At 67.6% G+C, this 24,076-nt stretch overlaps 2 protein-coding genes across 2 annotated transcripts; one reads left to right on the top strand and one right to left on the bottom strand.

Annotated features, from left to right (window-relative positions):
* Window positions 1–2,826: 2,826 nt before the first annotated feature.
* NEUROD2 (neuronal differentiation 2) lies at window positions 2,827–7,222 on the bottom strand. Its single transcript, XM_054649813.2, has 2 exons — window positions 7,011–7,222; window positions 2,827–5,877 (listed from the first exon to the last, which is right to left on the bottom strand). Exon 2 carries the CDS (start codon window positions 5,870–5,872, stop codon window positions 4,796–4,798), a length of 1,077 nt encoding a protein of 358 aa, XP_054505788.1. The 5' UTR covers window positions 5,873–5,877; window positions 7,011–7,222; the 3' UTR covers window positions 2,827–4,795.
* Window positions 7,223–17,888: 10,666 nt separating this feature from the next.
* On the top strand, window positions 17,889–23,728 carry PPP1R1B (protein phosphatase 1 regulatory inhibitor subunit 1B). Its single transcript, XM_054649826.2, has 8 exons — window positions 17,889–18,427; window positions 19,579–19,639; window positions 20,192–20,214; window positions 21,170–21,242; window positions 21,337–21,444; window positions 22,463–22,531; window positions 23,091–23,237; window positions 23,317–23,728. Exons 1-8 carry the CDS (start codon window positions 18,347–18,349, stop codon window positions 23,403–23,405), a joined length of 651 nt encoding a protein of 216 aa, XP_054505801.1. The 5' UTR covers window positions 17,889–18,346; the 3' UTR covers window positions 23,406–23,728.
* The last annotated feature ends 348 nt before the right edge of the window (window positions 23,729–24,076 follow it).

The raw sequence follows: 24,076 nt of genomic DNA, 5'->3' as shown, positions 1-24,076 counted from the left end.
GGCCGGGCCGGGGCTCCGGGCGGAGCTGCCGGCGGTGCCGCATTCCGGAGAAGCCGCCTCCGCCGGCGGCCGGTGCCAGCAGGCGCTGGCAGGTTCGGAGCTTCGCAGCGATTCCAGGCACAGATGTCCTTGTTTTAACTCCTCTGCGATGGAGCCTGGCAGACCGGGCGGGGGAGGGGGCGGCTCTGCAGCCCCCGGGGCGGCGGGGACCGCTGCCAGCCCGGCCCGCCCCGGCCGCGGCTCCGGGGACCGCCGGGACCCCCCGCTCCCCCACGGGGGACGGCGTCCTGAGCTCCCCATGGCACAAAAACGGGGACAGCCCCCCTCGTCCTGACCCCCACATCCCTCCCTGTGCCCCACATCCCTCCCGACCCCCGGGCAGCCCCCGGCCCCCGGAGCGGGGCCGCCTCCGCAGCGCGGCGAGCGCCGGGCGCCGGGAGCCTCCGGTTTTTTATGGTATCTGCAATTTTGGCAGAAATCTGTCTTTAATTTAGCTGTCCATATAAAAATCCGCACTGTATAATAATGAACAGATGCCATGAAATTTAAACTGAAGCAATGACTCCTCCTCCCCCCCCCCCGGCTGGCACTCGCCGGTGGCAGCGGCGACCCGGAGCTGGCGCTCGCCCCGCGCCCCCGCCGCGCTCCGCCGGGCCGGGAGAGGGGCCGGGCCGGGGGCACCGGGGGCACCGCGGGCACCGGGGGTGCTGAGGCGGGGGGGAGACACCCACCCCCATCTATCTCATCCTGCTCTGAAATAGCGGGGCTGCGGCCGGGCCAGCTGCCACCGCCGCGTCCCCCCGGTGCTGGCCGAGCTCCGCTGAGCCCCGGGCGGCCGCGGGGGTCCCGGCAGCTCCCCGGACCCCCCAAACCCTCCCGAGGTGGGTTTGATCCATCGGTGGCACGAAACGCTCGCAGAGCCCGGCGGGGCGGCGGCTCCCGACCTCCCGCTGCCCTCCCCGGGAGCCGCCGGGTGGAAGGGCCGGGCACCGGACCGGGCACCGGGGCTGTGAACCGGGCTGGGCACCGGGGCTGTGAACCGGGCCGGGCACCGGGGCTGTGAACCGGGCCGGGCACCGGGGCTGTGAACCGCGGCTGTGTTTCGGAGCCGGGCACCAGCACCGGGCACCGGAACCTCGTACCGAGGCCGGACACCGGAGCTTTGCAACGAAACCGTTCACGGGAACCGTGCACCAAAACCTTCCACCGGAGCTTTGCACCGGAGCCGTTCTCCGGAGCTTTACACCGGGGCCGTGCTGCGAGTGCGGGGCCGCATTGCGGGGCCGGGCCTTGCCGGTTCCCGCATTTTCGGGCGGGCACCGGGGAAACAAAAATCCCGACAATTGAAGAGAAAGCGCAGCTCCGCCACCGGGGCCGGCACCCCCTGGCATAGCCGGCCCCGGAGCAGATGTCGGCGGCCCCCCCGCCGCCCCCGGCCCCGCGTCCCCCTCCTCCCCTCCGCGGGGCATCCGCCCTTCGCCGCCGCTGCTCCGGCCGCGGCCCCGGCGCCGCCGGTTGCGGACGGCGGCGGAAGGGCCGCACATCGCCAGCCTCGGCCCCACGGAGCCTCCGCCCGGCCCCATCGGTTGTCCCCGGGTCCTTCCGGGGCTTTTTCCCCCGAGAAACGAGTCCCGGGAGGATGCTGGGGCCAGAGCCGTCGGAAGAGGATCCGCGGCTCTGGGGAGAGCGGCGAACACCGGGGCCCGACCGGAGGCTCGGGGGCCGCTGCCGGGGCTCGCGGGGCCGTGGTGGATCCGTTCCCCGCCTCGGGCCCGACACCGGCGGCTCTGCGACCGGGCCCAGCACGTCGGGGCCGCGCTGGATCCCGCCCCAGTTTGCAGCCAACCCTAAACCGGCCCAGTTTATCCCCAAAAGCCGCGGGGCTGCGGGGCGCGGGTACCGGACACCCATCCCGGGAGGAAACCGGTGCCTCCGTCCCCGCAGCCCCTGTGTGGCCCCGGCGCTCGGTGATCCCGGGGCGAACAGGCCCCCACGACCGGGAGCCCAGTGCCCGGCGCTGCCCGGTGCCGGCGGCCGTCGGGCGGCGGTGAGTCCCGGTGGTGCGGCCGGTAAATGAACCGACGGCCGTTAAGAAGCCCGAGCGCCCGTTCAGCACCGCCGCAGCGGACAGCTCCGCTCCGGGCACCGGCACCGCTCTGCCAGGGCTCCACCGGGCACCGGGCAGCGGTACCGGCACTGGCACGGCACCGGACAGCGGGCACCGGAACCGCACGGGGGTCCCGGGGCTCCCATGGGCACCGCTCCTTGAACCGGCGCGGGAGCTTCCGGGGCTCCAACGGGCGCCAGCGCCAGGAACCGGCACAAGCATCGGCGCTGGCACCGGCGCTGGCACCGGGCACCGAGCCGAGGCTCCATCGGGAAGCAGCACCGGGAACCGGCACCAGCCCCGGGCATCGCGCCGGGAGCCGAGCGGCATCCCGGGGCCGCCGCCGAGGAACCGGCCTTGGCTGCCGCCGCCGCGCAGCCTTCCCGAGGCCACCGGCACCGCGGCCCGGTGCCAGCCCCGGGCACCGAGCCCCGAGCTCCCGCTCCCAGGGGACCGCAGCGGTGTCACCGCCGGTGGACCGAGCCGGGCCCGCCGCACCGGATCCCGGTGCGTTTATTGGTGAGGGGGGGACACCGCCTCCCCGGTCCCGGGGGGGACACCCGTGGGGCAGAGCCGCGTTATATCAGCGCCGCCGCCCCGCGGGCCGCGCATTCGGGCGGCGGGAGCGGCGCTGGCACCGCCGGGGGCGGGAGGGGGGGGCTCGGCCCGGTGCCCCCCGGTGCCCCCGGGGCGGAAGGAAAGCGGCGAAGGCGGCGGAGTCAACATTGAATATTTATTAATCGCCGTCGAAGGACGCTCGGTAATTACAGCCTGGCCGCGATCGCACCGGCGGCGGCTCGTCACGGCCGACGAGTCCTGGCGGGGCCGGGACCGGGCGGCGAGAGCGTCCGGCGGGGCCGGGGGCGGGCGGCCCCGGCAGGGAGGGGAGGGGGCCGGTGCATGCAGAACGGCCGGGCCCCCGGCCCCGCGCCCCGCGCGCCGCCGCCGCCGAGCAGGGTCCGGGCGGCGGGGACGGGGACCGGGAACCGGGACCGGGGAGCGGGATCGGCGCCCGGCGCGGGGGGGTCTTGCATATCGTTGGCCATAAATATTTATTAATCGAAATGAAACGGAACGGAAACACGAAAGCACTTCTGGTGTCGGGCAGCGGGTCCCCTTTGCTACAACGGTTTGTGGGTTTTTGTTTCTTTTTCCCTTTTTTTTTTTTTTTTGTTTTTTCCCCGTTTTAGTTTTTTTTTTTTCCCATAACTTTTTTTCTTTCCTTTTTTTCCCCCCATTTTTTCTTTTTTTTTTTCCTTTTTTTTTTTTTTTTTTTCGTTTTCAAAACATTTCTCAGAAATCCTCCTCCTCCTCCTCCTCCCTGGTCTCTTAAAAATGCTGGTTTCTCGAAGGTGGTGCGGGCAGGTTCCGACAAAAAAAAAAAACAACAACAAAAAAATCCCAAAAACCAAAAAAAACCCAACCAAAAAAAAAAAAAATTTTCAAAAAAGCATTATCGGCTTCCCGGCGTCTCCCGGCTGAAGGAATGCGGCAAACCGGGACGGAGACCCCCGGGCCGGGCGCCGCGAGGGGGGCGCAGCCCCGCCAGCCCCCCCGGAGCCCCGCTTGCATAGCTGCGGGCTGCGCTTCCCGGCTCCGCCAGCTCGGGAAAACCGGGGCGGCTCCGCTGGGGAGGTGGGGGAGAGTGGGGGGGGGGTGTCTTTTTTTTTTTTTTTTTTAATTATTATCATTGTTTTTTTCCTTTTTTTTTTTCCTTTTTTTTTTTTTCCTTTTTTTTTTTTTCCTTTTTTTTTTTTTTCCGTTTCAAGTTTTTAAAACAGGTAAAAAACGTCCTGACACACGCGCTGCGAGGAGCTCCCGGGGCGGGGAGCGGGGCCGGGGCCCCCCCAAAGCAAAGTGCATCTCGGAGCGTCCGCCGGGCCGGGCCTCTTGCATAGATAGAAATTGGGGTTCGTTCCTCCCTGCGCCTCTTTATTGCTTCGGAAAGTTTCGCTCCGCGCCGAGCGCGGGCTCCTCTCGCTCCCACGGGCCGGGGCAGCGGGTGTCCAATGCCGGGGGGGTCCGGGGGGGTCGGGGTCAGGGCTGGGGAGGGGGAGAAACGGCCCAAAATGGGGGTGGGAGGTGGGGGGGAAAAAAAAAAATTAAAAAATAAATGTATAAAATTTAATTCAAACGAATTAAAAATGAAACGAAGCGGTTCGACCCAGAGGGTTGTGCTGGGTAGCGGGGGGGGGTTTCGGTGGGCTGGATGGGGGGGGTCGGCCCGTGCGGGGCGTCTCCCCCTGGAAAATAATAATAATAATAATAATAATAATAATAATAATAATAATAATAATAATAATAATAATAATAATAATAATAGTTATAATAGCTGTAATAGTTATTATAATAATAGCGGCGATGACAGCGATCATAATAAAATAACTAAATAAATTACGTTAAATAATAAAGAAGTAGCAATAAATAAATAATGAAAATTTTAAAAATAACGAAATCCACCAGAATAAAAAAAATTAAGGAAAAGGGAAATTCCTCCCAAAAAAGCACTTTGTCCCCACGGGGCGCGGGGACCCGCCGCCGGGGCCGGGTCCCCATATTGCACCAAAGCCCACGGCGGAGCCCCGGGGGCCGATCCGCGGGTGGGGTGGGGGGGTTTGGGGGAGTCTCCCCCCCCTCCCCGCCACCTCGGCGATGGGGAGGGGGTCCCGGGGAGGGGAGGGGGGGGGGTCAGTTGTGGAAGAAGGCGTTGAGCTCCTCGTACATGGGGCCCCGCTCGTGCGGGAGGTGCATGTCGTAGGGGAAGATGTTCTCGGAGTGGACCCCCCCGCGCATCCCCGCCGACCCGAAGACCAAGTTGTGGGCGGCGGGGCGGGAGCCGGGCAGCGCCGAGTAGTGCATAGAGTAGTGGTAGCTTTTCTCGTGGTCGGGGGATGAAGAGTCCTGCTTGAGGGAGAAGTTGCCGTTGATGCAGAGCGGGGGGCTGAGCCCCCCGTCGTACTCCGAGCTGTTGTAGTCGGGGGAGGTGTTGCCGTAGAGGCTCTCGTAGGCGGAGGCGCAGTAGCCGTGTGTCCTCAGCCCGTGCGGCCCGGGGCCGGCGGCGGGCGGGCAGGGCGCCGCGGCCAGCCGCGAGCAAGGGTAAGGGTAGGGGTGCACGGCGAAGGAGGCGGCGTTGGGGCCGTGGAACCGACCCCCCTCCTGGCCCTGCTCCGTCAGGAAGTTGCGGGAGTTGAGCTGGAGGCAGCCGGCCACCAGGTTGGTGGTGGGCTGGGACAGCCCCTTGCACAGAGTCTGCACGTAGGAGACCAGGTCGGGCCGCTTGCCCGAGCGCAGGATCTCGGAGAGAGCCCAGATGTAGTTCTTGGCCAAGCGGAGGGTCTCGATTTTGGAGAGTTTTTGGGTTTTGGAGTAGCAGGGAACCACCTTGCGCAGGTTGTCCAGGGCCGCGTTCAGGTCGTGCATCCGGTTCCTCTCCCGGGCGTTCGCCTTCTGCCGCCGCAGCTTGGACCGCTCCAGCCGCGCCTTCGTCATCTTCCTCTTCTTGGGGCCGCGCTTCTTGGGCCGCTCGCCCTCCGCCTCCTCCAGGCCTTCCTCCTCCTCCTCCTCCTCCTCCTCGTCCCCTCCTAGCTCCCCTTCCTCTTTGCTCTCTCCCAGCGAACCCTCGGGCGGCTCCTCGGGGAGGGCGCAGCCCTTCCCCGCCCGCTCCTCCTTCTCGCTCCGGGCATCCTCCTCGCACTCCTCGGCCCAACCGGGGAATTTCGGGACTTCGGGGACCAGGCTGGGCTCGCTGAAAAGTCGCGTCAACATGGTGGCTGCAGCGGGGGGCAAAGAGCCAGGCGTTACCGGCGGCCCCGCCGCCCGCCGCCCCCTCCCCGCCCCGCTCCGCTCCCACCCGCCGGGACCGGCGAAAACGAATTGGGCGCGGGGCCTCCCGCCGCCGCCCCCCGCCCCCGCTGCCCGACCCCGGGGCCACCGGGGCTCTCTCGGGGTGCGGCGATTCCGCCCCGACTCGACCCCCGCCGGCCCCACCGCCGGGGTCCCCGCGGCCGCCGCCCGCGCCCCTCTCCCGTTCCTCCGCACACCCCCCGCGCCCCCGCCGCTCCCGGCCCGCCCGGTGCCGCCCCCCCCCCGCCCCGGTGCCCCGAGGGCCGGGCCCGGTGTCGCCGGTCCCTCTTTGACGCCTCCAACTTTTCCCCGCCGCGGGCGCGGAGCGGCCCCGGTGGCGGCTCCGCCACCGCCTTCCCGGGGCCGGGGGGGGTAGAGACGACACCGCCGCGCCTCCCCGCATCCCCAGGTACCCCCCGTACCCCCTCCGGCCCGGTCAGCCGCGCCCGCCCTTCCCCTCCCCGCCCCGGGGCTCCCCGCGGCCGCCGGAGCGCGGCCCGTAAAATGCGGCGGCACCAACCGGGGGGCGGCGGGGGCGGCCGGGGCCCCCCCCGGGGGGGGCGCGGTGGCCGCGGGCGGCGGCGCTGCCGGGGGCGCCCCCGGGGCCGGGCGGCGCGGCGGGGCCGGGGCGGGGGCACCGCCCGGGGCGAGGGCCGGGGGCGCTGGGGGGGAGCGGGGGGGCGGCTCCGCCAGGTCGGGCCCCCCCGGGGCGGCGGCGCGGAGGCTCCGCGCTGATTTCGTTGATGCCGCTCGGCCGCCGCTGCCCGCTCCGTCCCACCGGGACCGCGGCGCCCCGGGCGCGCCCAGGCTTGGGGGAGGGAACGGAGGAGGCGAAACCCCAAGAATTCCCCCTTGGGGGGGACTTCGGCGGGGGCAGGAAAAAAAACCCCATCAGCGGGGCCCGCGGGGAGCGGGAGAACCGAGGGCCGGGGGAGAACGAAAGATGGGGGGAAAAAAGGGCGAGACGTGGCGGAGAAACAAAATCAACATGGAAGTTGCCTTTTCTCCATTCAAGTTTCCTCCGCTGCCCTCCCAACCCTCCACTTCTTACATAACTCACCTTCGGGCGGACCGCAGGAATTCTTATTTCATTGTTCCCAGCATCTTCTGGGAGCGGGACGCGGCTCCTTGAGGTGCTCCAGCCTCCTGCAGTCCTCTATCCAAAAGGAGGCGAGAGTGGCATCTCTACCCAGCAAAGGGGGTACCAGCTCTGCTGCCAGTGCCATATGGTTGGCACGTCATGCGCGAGAGCTATCACATGAGAGCTAATGATTGACATGCGCTTGCATTCAGGGAGATTTGTCTCTCTGGGGAAGGAGGACTCGCCATCTGTCACTCTGTACTCTAAAAAAAAAAAAAAAAAAGGAAAAAAAAAAGAGAAAAAAAAAAAAAAAAAAACCTCTTCCAAATCTCCAGCTCTGCCTACACGCTGCAAAATGGGACCCGGGCGAGATGCAGGCGATGGCGGGGCCGGGAGGAACAATGGAGCCGGCGGGAAAAGCGGCCATCCCGGCCGGGCCGAGCGTGGCAGGGGCACAGGCGGGCGCTGGGGTGAGGGGGGCGATGCCACGGGGACCCTCGCTGGGAGCTGGCATCTGCGGCTCCTGCAAAACGCCGCGGCTCGGCCGGCTCCGTCCCCACCCTCAGCCGGCAGCCGAGAGGCGATGGCGAGGGCCTGGCACGGGCTGGGCACGGCAGAGGTGCTGGCAGTGCCCGGTTTGGCCACGCCGCTGCTGCCACGGGGCTGCAGGTGCGTCCCCACGGCCACACGGCCTCGCCAGGGTCCCTCCACCCTGTGGCACAGCCCCACACGGCCTTGGCACCCTCTGGGCACACACAGTCCCCTTTGCACGCTCACACCCTCCTTGATGCACACGAGGGCTGAGCCCCCACGGGTGCCAACCCCACGGTGCTGGTGGCCGAGGCCTGGCTGTGCCACGGTGCTGCCAACCAGGCCTTTGTCTGCCGGGCACCTCCTCACTGCTGTGCCACCCTGCAGCCTCCAAATCTGTCCCCAGCACAGTGACTGGGCACCCAGAAATCGCTGCTGCCCTTTTGGTGGGCACCGGCAGGGCCACGGAGCCGCAGTGTCCCCAAAGCCACCTCCCATCACCCGGTGTCCCGGTGCCATGCCCTGGATCTCCCCTGTCCCCACAAACACGGGGGTCAGGACCTGCCTGGCTTGAGGGCTGGGGACAGGGGCTGGGTGCCACATGCCAGGTGAGGGTGGCACGGCCGTGACGCGGACACGGTGACAGCGCTGGCAGTGCCCACACCCAGACAAAGGGCTGGCCATGCCCGGCCACCAGGGCCATCAGCAGTGCCCATTGCCCCGGTGCAGGTGCCAGGGCTGGATGTGACAGTGTCACAGTATGGCGAGTGTCCCCCCGGCAGGAGCCCTCTGATTGTCACTCACGGCTGCGGCCCAGCAGATGGCACCTGGGGCCGGCCTGCAGCGAGGCAAGGCCCACCCCACCCTGCCAGGCATGGCACCGAGTCCCGGGCATCCTCCTGGCACAAGGCATCCCCTCCCCGCGGCACCGATGGGCTCCCTCTGCCGCTGCCGTCCCCGGTGGTGACCTGCGGGGAGCCCGCCCTCACCTGGAGCCTGTGGCACTGCAGAGCCAGCTCCGGGTGTGTCCCCACTGCCCTGCCATGGTCCCCAGCCCTTGGAGGGTGGGCACAGCACAGGTGCCAGGGCAGTGAAGCCATCAGTGCCCCTGTTCCTGGCATCAGAATTGCGGCCCGTGGGCGACAAATGGGGACAAGGAGGGGCCACAGGGTGAGTGACCGAGGTGGCCGGGGTGGGGACAAGGATGGGGACAGGGATGAGGCACAAACCCCTGGTCCATGTGGGGACAAGGATGGGGACAGGGTTGGGGACAAGGATGAGGCACAAGCCCCTGGTCTGTGTGGGGACAAGGATGGGGACAGGGTTGGGGACAGGGATGAGGCACAAACCCCTGGTCTGTGTGGAGACAGGGATGGGGACAGGGATGAGCACAAACCCCTGGTAGGTGTGGAGACAGGGTTGGGGACAGGGATGAGGCACACACCTCTGGCCCAGGGTGGGGACAAGGATGGGGACAGGGTTGGGGACAGGGATGAAGCACACACCTCTGGCCCAGGGTGCCCATTACAGCCTCATTAGCAGCCGGTGAGGGCCAGGGTGGGCTCATCAGCATGCGCAGTGCTTGGAGGGAGAAGAAAGTGGAGACATGAAACGGGGAGAGGAGATGAAAGGGGAGCAGGGAGATGAAAACCCAAAGCTCTGCCTCGGTGGGTGCAGCGGGCAGTGCCAGGACTGTGCCACAGGGAGGGGCAGGAGTGGCATCCCAGCACTGTCCCCGTGCTGTCCCCTCCACCATGGCCTGTGGTGGCAGGGCCAGCCCCATCCTGGCCCTTGGGTGACTTTGGGAAGGGGTTTCACCCGCAGAGGTGAGCAGGGATGTGGCAGCACAGCACAGGCCTGGCTGAGCAGGATCCACCCCACAGGATTTGGGGCTGTGTGTGCAGCAGGGGCAGCTGAGGCCGAGCTGAACCCGGGGCCAGGCACAGTTTGGGGAGCAGGGGCGGGGCTGGTGCTGCCTTTTGGGTGTGGAGGGATGGCCCAGTGCCCCCGGGGCTGGCTGTCCCTGAGCTGCCACCTCTGCTCCCTGGTGGTGACCATGACCCCGGTTTTGCAGCCTCGGTGCCAGGCAGGCACACACTGAGGAGTTTGGCTGAGACACGGAGCCCTTTCCTCGCCCAAATTCCACCCTCCACGTCCCTTCCCTCCCTCCTGCAGGAAGCGCTGGCTGCAGGGGGGGACCCGGCAATGGCTCAGGGGACACGAGCCGCGGGGAGGGGACACGGGCAGGTCGGCCCCGGCACAGCCGGGTGCTGGGTGGTGCCGGGACACGGCTGGGATCCAGCTGGGCCCGGGTGGCTCCGGGGGACCCGCCCGGGGCGAGTTCACAGCCCCGGCGCGCCGATGTCACCGCGGGCCAGGCCACGCTGTCCCCTCCCGGTGTGGCACGGGGGTCATGCCAGCTGTCCCCTGTCACCGCTAGGGTCCCTGCTGGCCCTCAGCGAGGCCCGGGCGATGGATCCGGCTCCGGCATCTCCCCGCGAGCGGTGGCGGGGGGGAGGCGGGGGCCGCTGCCAGATGGAGCCGGCTCCGCACTGCAATATTTCTGGGAGGTGAAGGCTGGGGAGAGATGGATGCGCTAAGGCGCGGCGGGAATGTCACTGAGGGGAGGAGAGCAAGAGCTGAGCACATCCCTGTCCCCATCACCGTCCCCGTCCTTGTCCCGGGTCCCTGGAGCAGCTCCACCCTCGGAGGAGCCAAACCTGGGCAGGTTCCGGGCCGAGGGTGAGCGGGGCCCCGGCTGCGGGGGGATGGGGAGGGGTGGGTGGTGCCCTGCCCGTCCCTGTGTCCCCAAATGTCCCTGCAGTGGTGACTGTGCAGGGTCATGGGAGGAGGGAGCTGAGGGAACAGAGGGGAGCTCTGGCTGGGCTGGCATCAGGAGGGTTTGGGGAACTCCTTCATCTGCTCCAGAGGAGGATGAGGAGGAGCTGTGGCAGCCCGGGGGCTGTGGTGTGGCTGCTTCACCCACTGCTCCCAGGGCATCCAAATTCCTGCTCATATCCCCCACCTGTGTCCCCAGCCTCTCCCCAGCCTGTCCCCAGGCTGTCCCCCACAGTCACACACACACCAGGGACCTGCCAGGTGCTTTTTAAGCCACACGTTGTTAATTAGGAAGTTGACACCTGGGAATTGCCCGGTGGGAAACTGCGGCTCCACAGGGAGCTGGGGACAGATGATCACAGGGTGGGGACACTGAGGATTTATCCCCCCTGCCCCACACTCTTTGTCCCCTGGTGTGTTCACCCCTGCTGAGGTCAGGAGTCCTTTGGGGACAGCGGGGGGCTGGCACAAGGGACCCCAACCCAGCTGCTGTTGAGATAACAAGGCCACCCTGGTGATGTCACAAAAGCCGATGACATCACAGCTGGCCTGTGACATCACCGGGCTGCAGGAGTGCCCACAGCAGCCTCTCCGTGCCCACTGTGCCCACACTGGCGGTGCCACCAGAGTGGGCACAGCTGAGTGGGCGCTGCTGGCAGCGTCCCCAGCCCCCCTGGCAGGTGGCAGCAGCCTGGGCCTGTTTTGGGGGCTGCCAGGGCCCGGTGCTGGGGGCACACGGGGGTGCTGGGGGCTGCCCATGGCCACGGCCCCCTCCATCACCCCCATCTCCCTTGCCTGCCCCCCAAAACCAGGCAGCCTGGGAGTGCTCTGAGCGTGTCAGGCCTCAGCCAGAGGGGTGGGCACAGCTGAAGGGACACCAGGGTGGCACCAGGGACAAAGGGCTGGGCTCGGAGCTGTGGGGCTGGGGGTGCCAAGCCCCACCCTGGGGGGGTCTCGGGTCACATCCCCTGGGGGCAGCTCCAGCTCAGCGCTGCTGTCACAGAGCTCAGCTGCCCCCCCCAGTGTGGGGCACCCCGGGGTGCTCCCCCCAATCCCTGGGGACACCGGGGGACCCCCACCCCCCCTCCCGGCTGCTTTTGGGAGGGGCAGCCCCCCCACCCCAAGGCCGAGGTGTGTGGGGGGGCCCTGTCGGGGAGCGGATTTGGGGAGATGGGGAGGGTCTCCATGGCGACAGAGCGCGATGACGACAGTCGCCATGGCGAGGCTGCGTGGCCCGGCCCGTTGCCATGGCGACGCGCCTGGCACAGCCAGTCGCCATGGAGATGGCCGAGGGATGGAGCGGTCCCCACGGTTCAGGGATGGGATGGGATGGGGGGAAAGGGGGTGTCCCGAGGGCTGAGCCCCCCAACGCTGCCCCCCCCGGGCCTCGCCGGTGCCGCCGCCCGCCCGGCGCCGCCGCCTCGTGCCCGGTGCCGCCGCCGCCGCCGCCCGGGATCGTTTTCACGAGGCTTTTCCACTCCAGTTCACACTCCCATCTGACAGGCCCAACTTCTCATTTTCAGAGTAATCACTCCACTGCACTAATTGCACATGCAAATATGCAAATTCGTATTAATTAATTACTATACTAATTAGTTCTGTGGTATTTGCGAGTAATAAATCATTCGGAGGGAGCGGGAAGCTGGAGACCTGGCCCATTTACACTTCGCATAAAAATTTAATAGGCGCTCCGGCTGATCCGGGACAGCCGTGCCACCGTGCTTAAAGGCACAGAGCTGGCCTGGCACGGCGTGGGGGGCACAATCCCCCCCGGCCCTGGCACAGAGAGGGCACCGGGGAGGGCAGAGTGGGCAGGGAAAGGCGAAATCGGGGAAAAGCAAAATTGGAGTAAAGTGAAATTGGGGGAAAGCGAAATTGGGGAAAAGCACCGGGGAGGAGGAATGGGGGGATGTGAGGGGGAGATGGATGTGGTGCTGTTGGTGGTTTCCTTGTAGGGAAACTGAGGCAGGGAGGAGAGGTTGGGGGTACCCTGCTGCTGGCTGTGGGGTTCTGCCCTCAGCCCTCCTGGCACCCAAGGATGGGGGTGCCGGGGGGGTCACCCTGCCTGGCAGCTGGGGTGGATCTCACTGGCCACCGGTGCCACACCGGCATGGTGACACTGGATGGTGGCACTGCCACCAGAGAGGCACTGTGACCACACTGGCACTGTGACCACACCAGCACTGCCACCAGACAAGCACTGTGACCGCAGTGGCACTGTGACCATACTGGCATTGCCACCAGACAGGCACTGTGACATCACTGGGATTGTGACAACAGTGGCACTGTGACCTCACCAGCACTGCCACCAGAGAGGCACTGTGACCATATTGGCACTGTGACCATGCCTGGATGGTGGCACTGCCACCAGAGAGGCACTGTGACCACAGTGGCACTGTGACTACACCAGCACTGCCACCAGAGAGGCACTGTGACCATATTGGCTCTATGACCATTCCTGAATGGTGGCACTGCCACTAGACAGGCATTGTGACATCACTGGGATTGTGACCACACTGGCACTGTGACCTCACTGGCACTGTGACCACACTGGCACCATGATCGTGCCAGCACCACCACCGTGACCCCACTGGCACAGTGACCACATGCCACCACATGCCAGCACGGTGACCGCGCTGCCACAGCGACCACTGTGGCCCTGTGACCGCTGTGGCACTGCCACCACGCCAGTGCTGTGACCGTGCTGCCAGGGTGACCACGTTGGCACCAGGACCAGGCTGGCAGTGCCAGCACCGCGCCAGCCCGGCGCAGCCGCTCCCCGCTGCCACCTTGGGGGATTTTGCGAGCCTTTAATTGTGGTAAGCACAGATTAATTAAGCAGCGATAAACACAAACCCATGCATTATTGATGAATAAGGGTGAGTTCAGGTTGGTGCGAGCGGTGTAATTAAATATAAACCTCAAGCTGCCCATTGTTAAGGGACAAATTACATTACTATTGTGACACGTGTCGGGGCGAGGGGCTCACGGCCTGGCACCTCCACCCACAGCCCCCAGAGAGGGGGTGGGGGGCAGCAACGGGCACCCCACAATGCCAGGGCAGGGCCCTTTCCCATCCTGGATCCTTGTGCAGCTCCACGGGGACACGTGGGGACAGCAGAGACGGGGTGTGGGGGCACTGTGGGTGGCACAGCCCTGGCACACACGCATGAACACGCCTGGCACACACGTGCAGATGTGCACAACACAGACACACACACACCAACACACACGTGCCCATCCCCGGCACACGCGCATCATCCACACCCCCCTCCCCAGGCTCCTCCTTCCCTGCTCCCTCCTCCCCTACCCAACCCCCCCTCACCGTGTCCCCGCAGCCCCGACCCCCCCCCTGCACGACCAGAGCCCCCCCGTGGGCACCACGCTCTCCCCTGTGCCCCCCCCGTGCCAGGCACCGTGCCCGTGTCCCCTCCCCGCCGGCACCGGGCTCTCCCCGTTAAACCCCCGGGGACACCCCCACACCCCCAGGGGAACAAGTGACAATGACCCCGGGGGGGGCTGCGGGAGAGTGGCGAGCCCGGCTGTGCCCCCCTGGCCCCCCCTTGCCCGGCGCGGGGTGGGGGTGCCAGCTGGAAGCTATTTATTAACCAGTCATGGTTAAATTGGTTTATAAATTAACAGATGTTTTAACTTTATTCTTTCTTCTGGGAATGGAGGCAGCAAACTGGGCTGTGCTGGCGGCCGGGACCCCCTCCCGGAGGGGGGGTCAGCGATGGGCTGGGGGGGTAGCGGGGCTGGGAGCCCCCACCTTGAGGCTCTGTGGGGCACCAGGAGGAGTTTTTGGATCCTTTTGGGGCCCCACCTCCGCAGGGAATGGGGTGGGAGGGGCTTGGGGCTCTAGAGGACACGTGCTACAGGTGGGTAAACTGAGGCACGTGGTGTCCCCCGGGCAGAGGAGACCCCCGGGCTGCCTCACCACTGCACCCCTTACCTGGACCCCCCAGATCTGTCCCTCCCCACGTTCCCCCTTTATCCTACCCCGGCTTTCCCCATTAAGTTCCCCCTCCAGGTTTTACCCGTTCAGCCCCTCCCGGGGCCGGGCACACCCTGGCACCGGGCTCTGCGTGCATGAACCCCCCAAACATCACAGCCCCCGCTTGGGTGGGTGCCCCAGGACCCTCCAGTGCCCCCACAGCCCCCGGTGCCACCCCGTGGGGTGGATGTGAGGCTTGGCACGGGCCGACCAGGGCGGCTCCAGCCGCGGCTCCGCTCCGGCCACCCCGTGCCAAAACCCTTGAGCCGCTGCCCAGCCCACGCGGCCGTGCCAGCCCCGGGTGGCCGTGCCAGCCCGGCCATGCCAGCGTCGGCGGTGACATCTGCCACCGCGTGCCGCCGGCGGGCACACGGCGCCGGGGAGGGCACCAAGGAGCCGGCACAGCCCGGGGGTGCAGCCCCCTGCCCGCCCTGTTGGGGGGTTCAGGGCTGTGACCCCTCCTCGGTGAGCTGGGGACACGGCCAGGTGTGGGGACACAATGCGGGGACACGGCCGCCCCTGTGCTGCCAGGTGTGGGGACACGGCCACCCCTGTGCTGCCAGCTTTGGGGACACAATGTGGGGACACGGCCGCCCCTGTGCTGCCAGCTTTGGGGACACAATGCGGGGACACGGCCACCCCTGTGCTGCCAGGTGTGGGGACACAATGTCCCCCCATCCTGCCGGGAATGCGGGGACACGGCCCCTCCTCGTGTCCCCGCATTTTTTGGGGGTAGGGGGTTGCAGACCACCCCACATCATGCTAAAAATATGGGATTGCACCCCCCCAGTCCTGCCTCAGTTTCCCCATCGCACTCCCCAGTGTCCCTGAGCAGGGCAGGGGGTGCCCCTTCCCCTGCCCCCCCATGAGCCCCCATTTAGGGGACGTCCCTCCCAGACCCCCTTCCCGCCTCTGCAGCCCCCCAGGGTGGTCTCTGGGGGGGTTCCCAGCAGTGAAGGGGTTAAGCCCCTGCGCCCCCCCCCTCCCGCCGCCCCCTCGGGCTCCCACGCGTGCTCCGCTCCCACGCGTGTTCCCACTCCCGGCACCCAGGGGAGCACCGGCCCCCAGCCGCCGCCCCCGCTGCAGCTCCTGGGGGCGGCTGCACCCACGGGGGGGTCTTGGGGTGCAGGGGGGGCTCGGGGGGCTCAGCTCAGGCCGAGCTGGGAGGGGACACCCGGGAGAGCGGGGAGGGACACGGAGGGGGACACCGGGGTGAAGGGCACTGAGGGGGGGGGTCCCGGCACCCCCGAGCCGACCCCCGCCCATCCTGCGGCCACGCCCCCTCCGAGCACAGGCCCCGCCCCCCCGGCACTCACCCTTGGACAGAGCGATTGTCCCCACGATGCGGTGTCCCCGCAAGGCCCTGTCCCTACCATGTCCTGTCCCCGTGGTACCCTGTCCCTGATGTGCCCCATCAGCGCCACACTGTCCCCAGCACACCCTGTCCCCACAATGCTCCAGCCTTGGGACACTTAATCCTCTTGGGACACTGTCCCCACCATGGCCCATCCCAGCACATCCTGTCCCCACCGTGGCCCATCCCTGGGGCTCTTTGTCCCCATGGGACACTGTCCCCACCACGCTACATCCGCAGCCCATCCTGTCCCCACCATGGCCCATCCCCAGCACACCCTGTCCCCACCACGCTGCATCCTTGGGACACTTCCTCCTCACAGGACACTGTCCCCACCATGCTCCATCCCCAGCACACCCTGTGCCCACCATGGCCCATCCCTGGGGCTCTTTGTCCCCATGGGACACTGTCCCCACCATGGCCCATCCCCAGCACATCCTGTCCCCACCATGGCCCATCCCTGGGGCTCTTCGTCCCCATGGGACCCTGCTGGCCACGATGCTCCACCCCCAGCCCGCCGTGTCCCCGTGCTGTTCCACCCCCAGCCCACCGTGTCCCCGTGGCACCCTGTCCCCACGACGCCCCCCCTTTCCCCACCACGACGCTCTGTCCCCATCTTGTCCCCTCCCCACGTCGGTCCGTCCCCACACCCTCCGTCCGTGCCCAGGGCTCCGCGCTGGGCTCAGGCTCCTCTCCGGTGCCCGCTGCCGGGGGGCGAGCGCTTCTTCCCTCACCCTGCTGCTATTTTTACTCTCTCCGCGGGAGGATTCGCTGCTGCGCGGAGCTGCAGCCCCCGCGGCACCGCGGCACGGGCACGGGCACGGGCTGGGTGCCCACGGCGTGCCTGTCCCGGCGACGAGGAGCGGGGCCATGTGTGCCACACGTGTGCCTGGAAGGTGCCCCCCGTGTTCCTGGGCCCCCCCTCCCCTGCAGGTGCCACCCGCGGGTGACGCTGCGTGGGCGCGGGCGCGGGCGGCGCCTGCCGATCCCGGGGGGCTGCGGGTGCCGGCGCTGCCGCAGCGCAGGGAGGGGAGGGGGCCCGGCCACCCCCTCACACGGCGTCTTCGTGGGTGGGAGAAGCGGGAACAGCAGCGGGATGGAGCCCGGGAACCTGTTGCCATAACGACTCCGGGTCCCGGGATGGGGACGGTGCGCAGAGCCTGGCACGGGGACACCTGGCACAGCCAGGGTGGCAGAGGGACCCCTCACACTGTCCCCAGATTTTGGTCTCCACGAGGACACTGGGCTTTGCTGGCGCCTGTCCCTGGTTTGTCCCCATCCATGTGGTCACTGCGCTGTGCCACAAGCACAAGTTTGTCACCCAGAGCCAGGTTTCATCACCCAGAGCCAGGTTTTGTCACCCAGAGCCCGGCTTTGTCACCCAGGGCCAAGATTTGCCACGCAGATCTCCCAGAGCTGGACTTTGTCACCTAAAGCTGGCCTTTGCCACTCAGAGCAGAGATTTGCCACCTAGAGCCAGGATTTGCCACCCAGAGCCACAATTTGTCACTCGGGGCCGGGCTGTGCCGTGTTTTGCCGCGTGGTGCCGGGCGGGCGGGAGGCTGGTCCATGGCTCGGTGCCACTCGGGTAAATATTTTGCTGGAGCGGTGGCTGCTGGCCCAGGGCCACCCGCAGCCGTTGGAGCACCGGGAGATCCGGGGGACGGAGCCAGTTCCCAGCTCCCCCTTCCTCGTTCCTGCTCAGAGGCGGCTTCCATCGACACCGCCCCGGGACATCCCAGGAGGGGACGAGCCACCGCTCCGGCTGTCCCCCCCTGCATGGGGACCTCCGGGCTGGGGACGGGAGAGGTGCCCTCGGTGTCCCCCGACCCCTTCCTGGCAGCTCTGGTGCCCTGGGGGTTGAATCCCCCCCTTCCCCATGGGGAACATTTTTGTGTCCCCTGGGATTTTCTATGGGGAAAATCTCCAAAAACTGGGCAAGAGCCAAGGCAGGTGGGCACAGCCGCGGGTGAAGACGCAGCCCCCGCACCCCCAAAATGCCGGGGGCTGCAGCTGGGGGTGGGGGGACCCCCGGCACACAGGGGATGGGATGTTTGGGAATCCCATGTCCCCACGGGTGTCCCCTCCAGAGCGGTGGCCCTGTCCCGTGTGGCACAGAGCAGCCGGGTGGGGGCAATTTTGCCGCTGCCCACACAGGGCTGGGAGCAGCTGTCCTTCTGTCCCCTGCCCCCTGTCCCCCCACCTCTGGGGAGACTCAAGGGACAGGGACACACACGGAGCCACCCAACGCGACCGGCAACCGCAGGTGGGGTCCCCCGTGGCAGGGAAGGGGTTAAGGACCCCCCCCAGGTTGGCTGAACCCCCTGGGGGGCTCCCCAAGGGCTCATTACCGCGGCCTCAGCCCCCCTGCCCGGGGAGGGGGGGATGAATAATTCAGCTCCTGGTAGGAAGACGTGTCCTCCCTCCCTCTCCTTCCTCCTCCTCCTCCTCCTCCTCACCGGCTCTGCCTTCCCCACCTCCCGCCACTCTCATTCCTCGCCGTACCGAGCCTCGGGTGCCACGGAACTCCGCTCGGTACCGGTGCCAGAGACCCCCCCCACCCCTCCCCACCGGCTCCGGTGACTCCCGGCCAAGGCCATGGACCCCAAGGAGCGCAAGAAGATCCAGTTCTCGGTGCCCGCCCCCCCCAGCAACCTGGACCCCCGCGCCGTGGAGATGGTGAGGGGGAGAGGGGAGCGGGGAGAAGGGAGAGGGGAGCCCGGGGGTCCCCCCTGCCCGCCGGGGCAAAGCGCTGCCGGTGACCCCGGGGCGAGGAGGGACCCTCGGAATGACCGCGCGGGACGGGAGGGGGACACGGAGAGCCCCGGGGACAGCGGGGACGGGATGGGGACAGAGTGGAACAGGAGGGAGGGGATGGGACAAAAGGGGATTGAAGCGGACGGGAGGGACGGGAAGGGACCGGGAGAGCAGGAGAAGGGGGATCGGAGGGGACAAGGCAGGGATGGGACAAGGGGGATCGGAGGGGACAAGGCAGGGATGGGACAAGGGGGATCGGAGGGGACAGGAGGGACAGGACAAGGGGGATCGGAGGGGACAGGAGGGACGGGATGGGGACCGGGAGAGCAGGACGAGGGGGATCAGAGGGGACAGGAGGGACAAGGCAGGGGATGGAAGGGACAGAGGGGATGGGACAAAGGGGGATCGGAGGGGACAGGAGGGTCAGGATGGGACCGGGATCCTGAGCAGGAGGACAAGGGGGATCGGAGGGAACAGAGGGGATGGGACAAGGGGGAGGTGGGAGGGGACAGAGGGAGGGAGGGGATGGATCCGGGGGGAGATCGGAAGGGACAGAGGGGACAACAGGCAGAGGATGGGACCGGCAGAGCAGGACAAGGGGGACGGGAGGCACAGACCGGACGGGACTGCGTGGGGGACACAGAAAGGGACGGGGACAGGACGAGAGAGCTCCAAGGTCCCCGCACACGGAGAGTTGTGCCAGGGGGACAGGGACAGGGACAGGGATGGCACAGGAGAGCAGGATAGGGATGAGACAGAGGACAGGGATGGGGTGAAGGGGACAGGACACGTCGGGAGTCAGTGCAGCCACCCCCGCCGGTTGTCCCTGATCCGAGGGGACATTCCCAGCACACGCTGGACCCGGAGCCCCCCGGACGAGCTGGCCTGAGGCTCTCGTGGGGCTGGGACGCACTGGGGACACCCCGGGGACCCCGTGCCGGGTGGGTTGGTGGCCCTGCACCCACAGGCGCTCACACACGCTCACACACGTGCACACACGTGTCCCTGGGGCACAGGGCAGGGCACAGGGGACCCGGGGCGTCCCCAGCCGGTGACACCCTGCTGTGCCCCAGATCCGCCGGCGGAGGCCCACGCCCGCCATGCTCTTCCAGCTCTCCGAACACTCGTCCCCAGGTGAGCGGGGCCGGGCCGGGACACGGGGCGGGGGACGGTGGCAGGGATGGGACACGGTGTCTGTCGTGGTGTCTGGGACGGGACACGGTGGCAGGGACGGGACACGGTGTCTGTCAGGGTGTCTGGGATGGGACACGGTGGCGGGGATGGGACACGGTGTCTGTCAGGGTGTCTGGGATGGGACACGGTGGCAGGGACGGGACATGGTGTCTGTCAGGGTGTCCGGGACAGGACACGGTGGCGGGGATGGGACACGGTGTCTGTCAGGGTGTCTGGGATGGCACACGGTGGCAGGGATGGGACATGGTGTCTGTCATGGTATCTGGAATGGGACATGGTGTCTGTCGTGGTGTCTGGGATGGCACACGGTGGCAGGGAGGGGACATGGGATGTAGTGTCACCTGTGGAATGGGATGTCCGGCAAGGAGGGGACGCGGTGTCACATAAGGAAGGGGGTGGCGGGGAACCCCTGGAGGGGGTCCGGGGGTGGGCATGGCCCCGCCGGGTGCCCGTGTCCTGCTCACCTTTCTCTCCCCGGCGCTGCTGACCCAGAGGACGAGAACCTGCCCTACCAGGTGAGTGAGCGCCGGGAGCCCTGAGAGAGCCCCGAGAGAGCCCCGAGAGAGCCCCGAGAGAGCCCCGCTCTCCCTGTCCCGTGTCCCCCGGGGGCGTTATCGGGGCCCAGCCCCAGCGCCCGGAGCTTATCGGCTCCTTCCCGGCACGGGCACACGGCGCCAGCACCGGGACGGGGACACGGGATGGGGACATGGAGCCGAGCCAGGCTGGGCAGTTTGTGCAAAGCAGCGCGTGACCGTGGCGGGGTCACCCCCCCAGTGTCCCCAGCGCCGTGTCCCCAGTGCCACATCCCCAAACACGAGGTGTCCATAACGGGGTCACCATTGGGGGCAGCCCAAAACCACGGCCCCAAGGAAATGTCCCCATCGTGGGGACCCCAATGCCACATCCTCATGGCAATGTCCCCATCGTGGGGACCCCAATGCCACATCCTCATGGAAATGTCTCCACAGTGGGGACCCCAATGCCACATCCTCATGGCAATGTCCCCATCGTGGGGACCCCAATGCCACATCCTCATGGAAATGTCTCCACAGTGGGGACCCCAATGCCACAGGCTCATGGCAATGTCTCCACAGTGGGGACCCCAATGCCACATGCTCATGGCAGTGTCCCCATCCTGGGGACCCCAATGCCACATCCTCATGGCAGTGTCCCCATCATGGGGGTCCCCAACATAGGATCAGGGTCCCCACAGAGGGGTCCTCAGGACGGTGTCCCCAGTACCCCATCCCCAATGCAAGGTCCCCAAGGCAGGGTCCCATCATGATGTCCCCTGTGCCACATCCCCTCAGCAGGGTCCTCATTGCTGGGGATGGGGTGGGTGTCATCCCCATCATGAGACCCCCATCGCAGCCCCCACCTCACCGGGGGGGTTCCCGGCTCTCCGGGGGCCGCGGTGACCCCCGTGGGGGACACGGGGTCCCCCCCATCCCGACGCCTCTCCCCCTGCAGCGCTCGGGCGAGGGCTGCCTGCTCAAACCAAAGAGGACCAACCCGTGTGCCTACACCCCGCCCTCGCTCAAAGGTACCGCCCGCGGGGACACCGGGGGCACGGCGGGGGCTGCGGGGACAGCCCGGGGCTCGTCCCGGTGCTCCCGGTGACACCCGCGTGTCCCCAGCCGTGCAGCGCATCGTGCAGTCCCACCTGGAGAGCGGCATGGGCGGGGGGGACAGCTCCGACGGGGAGCCCGATGATGGCTGTGACCCCGACAGTGCCCTCGAGTCTGGTGAGGGGACAGGGGGACACGGGGAGGGGGCTCTGGAGCCCAGGGGGTGTGGGGACGTGGATGCCACAGTATGGGGGACACGGGGACATGGGGAGGGGGTTCTGGAGCTCAGGGGACACAGGGACGTGGGGAGGGGGATTCTGGAGCCCAAAGGATGGGGGGACATGGATGTCACAGCCTAGGGGGACACAGGGACATGGGGAGGGAATTCTGGAGCCCAAGGGATGTGGGGACAGGGATGCCACTGTCTTGGGGACACAGGGATGTGGGGAGGGAATTCTGGAGCCCAAAGGATGTGGGGACACGGATGCCAGAGCTTGGGGGACACAGGGACATGGGGACAGGGATTCTGGAGCCCAGGGGTTGTGGGGACACGGATGTCAGAGCCTTGGGGACACGGGGACACGGATTCTGGAGCCCAAGGGATGTGGGGGTGTTGGTGCCAGAGCCTTGGGGACACAGGGATGTGGGGAGGGGATTCTGGAGCCCAAAGGATGTGGGGACACGGATGTCAGAGCCTTGGGGACATGGGGACATAGGGAGGGGGATTCTGGAGCCTTGGGGGACACAGGGATGTGGGGAGGGGATTCTGGAGCCCAAGGGATGTGGTGATGGGGCTGCTGGAATCTGCAGGATGGGGACATGGCCCTGCCAGAGCCCAGGGGACAGGGAGGCCGTGGGGACACAGCCACAGGGGTGCCAGAGCCACGGGGATGTGGGGACACGGGGACACAGAGCCCGGAATACGTGGGGACAGCATTGCTGGGGCCTGGGGGACACAGGAAGGTGGGGACGGGGGTCTCCATCCCCTGTAGCCCGCGGGGATGGGGCCGGGGCTGGCACACGGGCTGCCTGCGACGCTGTCCTTGCTGCCCACGTGTCCCCGTCCCCCGCGGGGCTGGTGACGCCAGCCGGACCCCCGGCCGCTGTCTGACGCGGCCCCGGCCGTGTCCCGGTGCCTCCCCGGGGCCGCGCGTGCCTCGCCGTGCCCCGGCCTCATCGACCCCCGCCCGGGCAGCCCCGGGGAGCCAGGGCAGAGCCGAGCGCAGCTACTTCCCCGCCGGGCTGAAGGCGCACAAGCGAAAAGGTAACGGGATGGGGACGGGGGAGCGCACAGATGGGGTGGGAGGGGGACAGAGGTGGCGGGAGGGCGGGTGACGGGGGGACAGTGGGACGGCAGAGGGATGGCAGGAGGACAGACAGACACAGTGGAGGTGATGGCGGAGAGACAGGAGGATGGGGACAGCGAGGGGACGGGGTGGTGGAGGGATGGGGGACAAGGATAGGGGGGTGGCAGGAGGATGGGGACAGCAGGACAGGGGTGGCAGGAGGATGGGGATGGTGGGGACAAGGATAGGGGGGTGGCGGGAGGATTGGGATGGTGGGGACACACAGGGACAGCGAGGGGACAGGATGGTGGAGGGCTGAGGATGGTGGGGACACATCAGGAGGATGGGGACAGCGGCACAGGGATGGCAGGAGGATGAGGATGGTGGGGACACACGGACAGCGAGGGGACGTGGCTGCTCACTCTCCCGGGGACACCGGGCGGGCACTGGGGCTCGGTGCCGCGTCCCCTCCGCCCCTCAGCGGGGTCGCCTCCCGCTGCGTGTCCCCGGGGCCACCGTGCGGGTCGGTCCCCGCAGGCGGGCAGAAGGTTTCCTTCGCCGGTGGCATCGACGAGCGCGAGGAGGACCTGAAGTCGCTGACGGTGTCCGAGATTCCCGAGGACCCCGAGGGAGCGGAGGGCGACGAGGACGAGCCGGGCCAGGAGCAGGACGGCGGCACCGGGGGTACGTGGGGGGCTGTCCCCCCGCCATCCCCGCTGTCCCCGGTGCCACCACGCTGCTAACCCCGCCTTTCCATCCCCAGAGCGGCGACACGTGGGTTTCGCCGAGGTTCCCTCGCGTCCCATCGGCACCGAGCGCCACTCGCCCACCTTCCCGCTGGGCACCAGTTAGCTGGCACCGGGCACCGGGCACCGGCCCCGCCCGGCCCTCCCGGCCCCCGCAGCTTCGCCCGTGCCCCCCGGCTGCCCCCCGCCCGCTGCCTGCGCTTCGCCTGCCGTGCGCCCTGTGCCGCGCCGTGCCGGGCCGTGCCGGGGCACGCCGGGACCCCCGGAGACCCCCGGCCGCCCCCTCCCCGCGGGCCTCGTGCCCCCCCCGGCTGCCGGTGATGGAGGAGCCGGGGATGGGACCCCCGGGTGCTGGCGGCCCCCCCTGGCTGCTGCCCCCCGGCCCCGAGCGAGCAGAGCCCCCCGCCCGCAATAAACGGCTGTACAGAGGGTGCAGAGTGGTTTTGGGGGGACTGGGGGCTCTTTGGGGGGCGGGGGGGGCTGGGGTCTGGTTCTTGTTGGGGGGGTGGGGCGCCCCATGAATACCCCCCTGTCCCATAGGGAATAGTTTGTCCCCCACCCTACTGACCCCCCCCCATGTAAGGAATGGTGTCTCCCAGCCCCATGGATACCCCACCACCACCACGCAATGGTTTCTCCCAGACCCACTGGGACATCCCCTGTACACCCCCGAAGGGGGAGAATGGTCTCTCCTAGACCCCCGGCACACCCCCAAGGGGGAGAATGGTCTCTTCCTTGCTCACCCCATAGACACCCCCGTCCATACGGGGATGGTTT

The sequence above is a fragment of the Agelaius phoeniceus genome, chromosome 26, assembly GCF_051311805.1.
Source record: "Agelaius phoeniceus isolate bAgePho1 chromosome 26, bAgePho1.hap1, whole genome shotgun sequence".
NCBI classification, from domain to species: Eukaryota; Metazoa; Chordata; class Aves; order Passeriformes; family Icteridae; genus Agelaius; species Agelaius phoeniceus.
The sequence above is the reverse complement of the archived record's forward strand: the minus strand, read 5'-3'. Positions and strand labels throughout refer to the sequence as shown.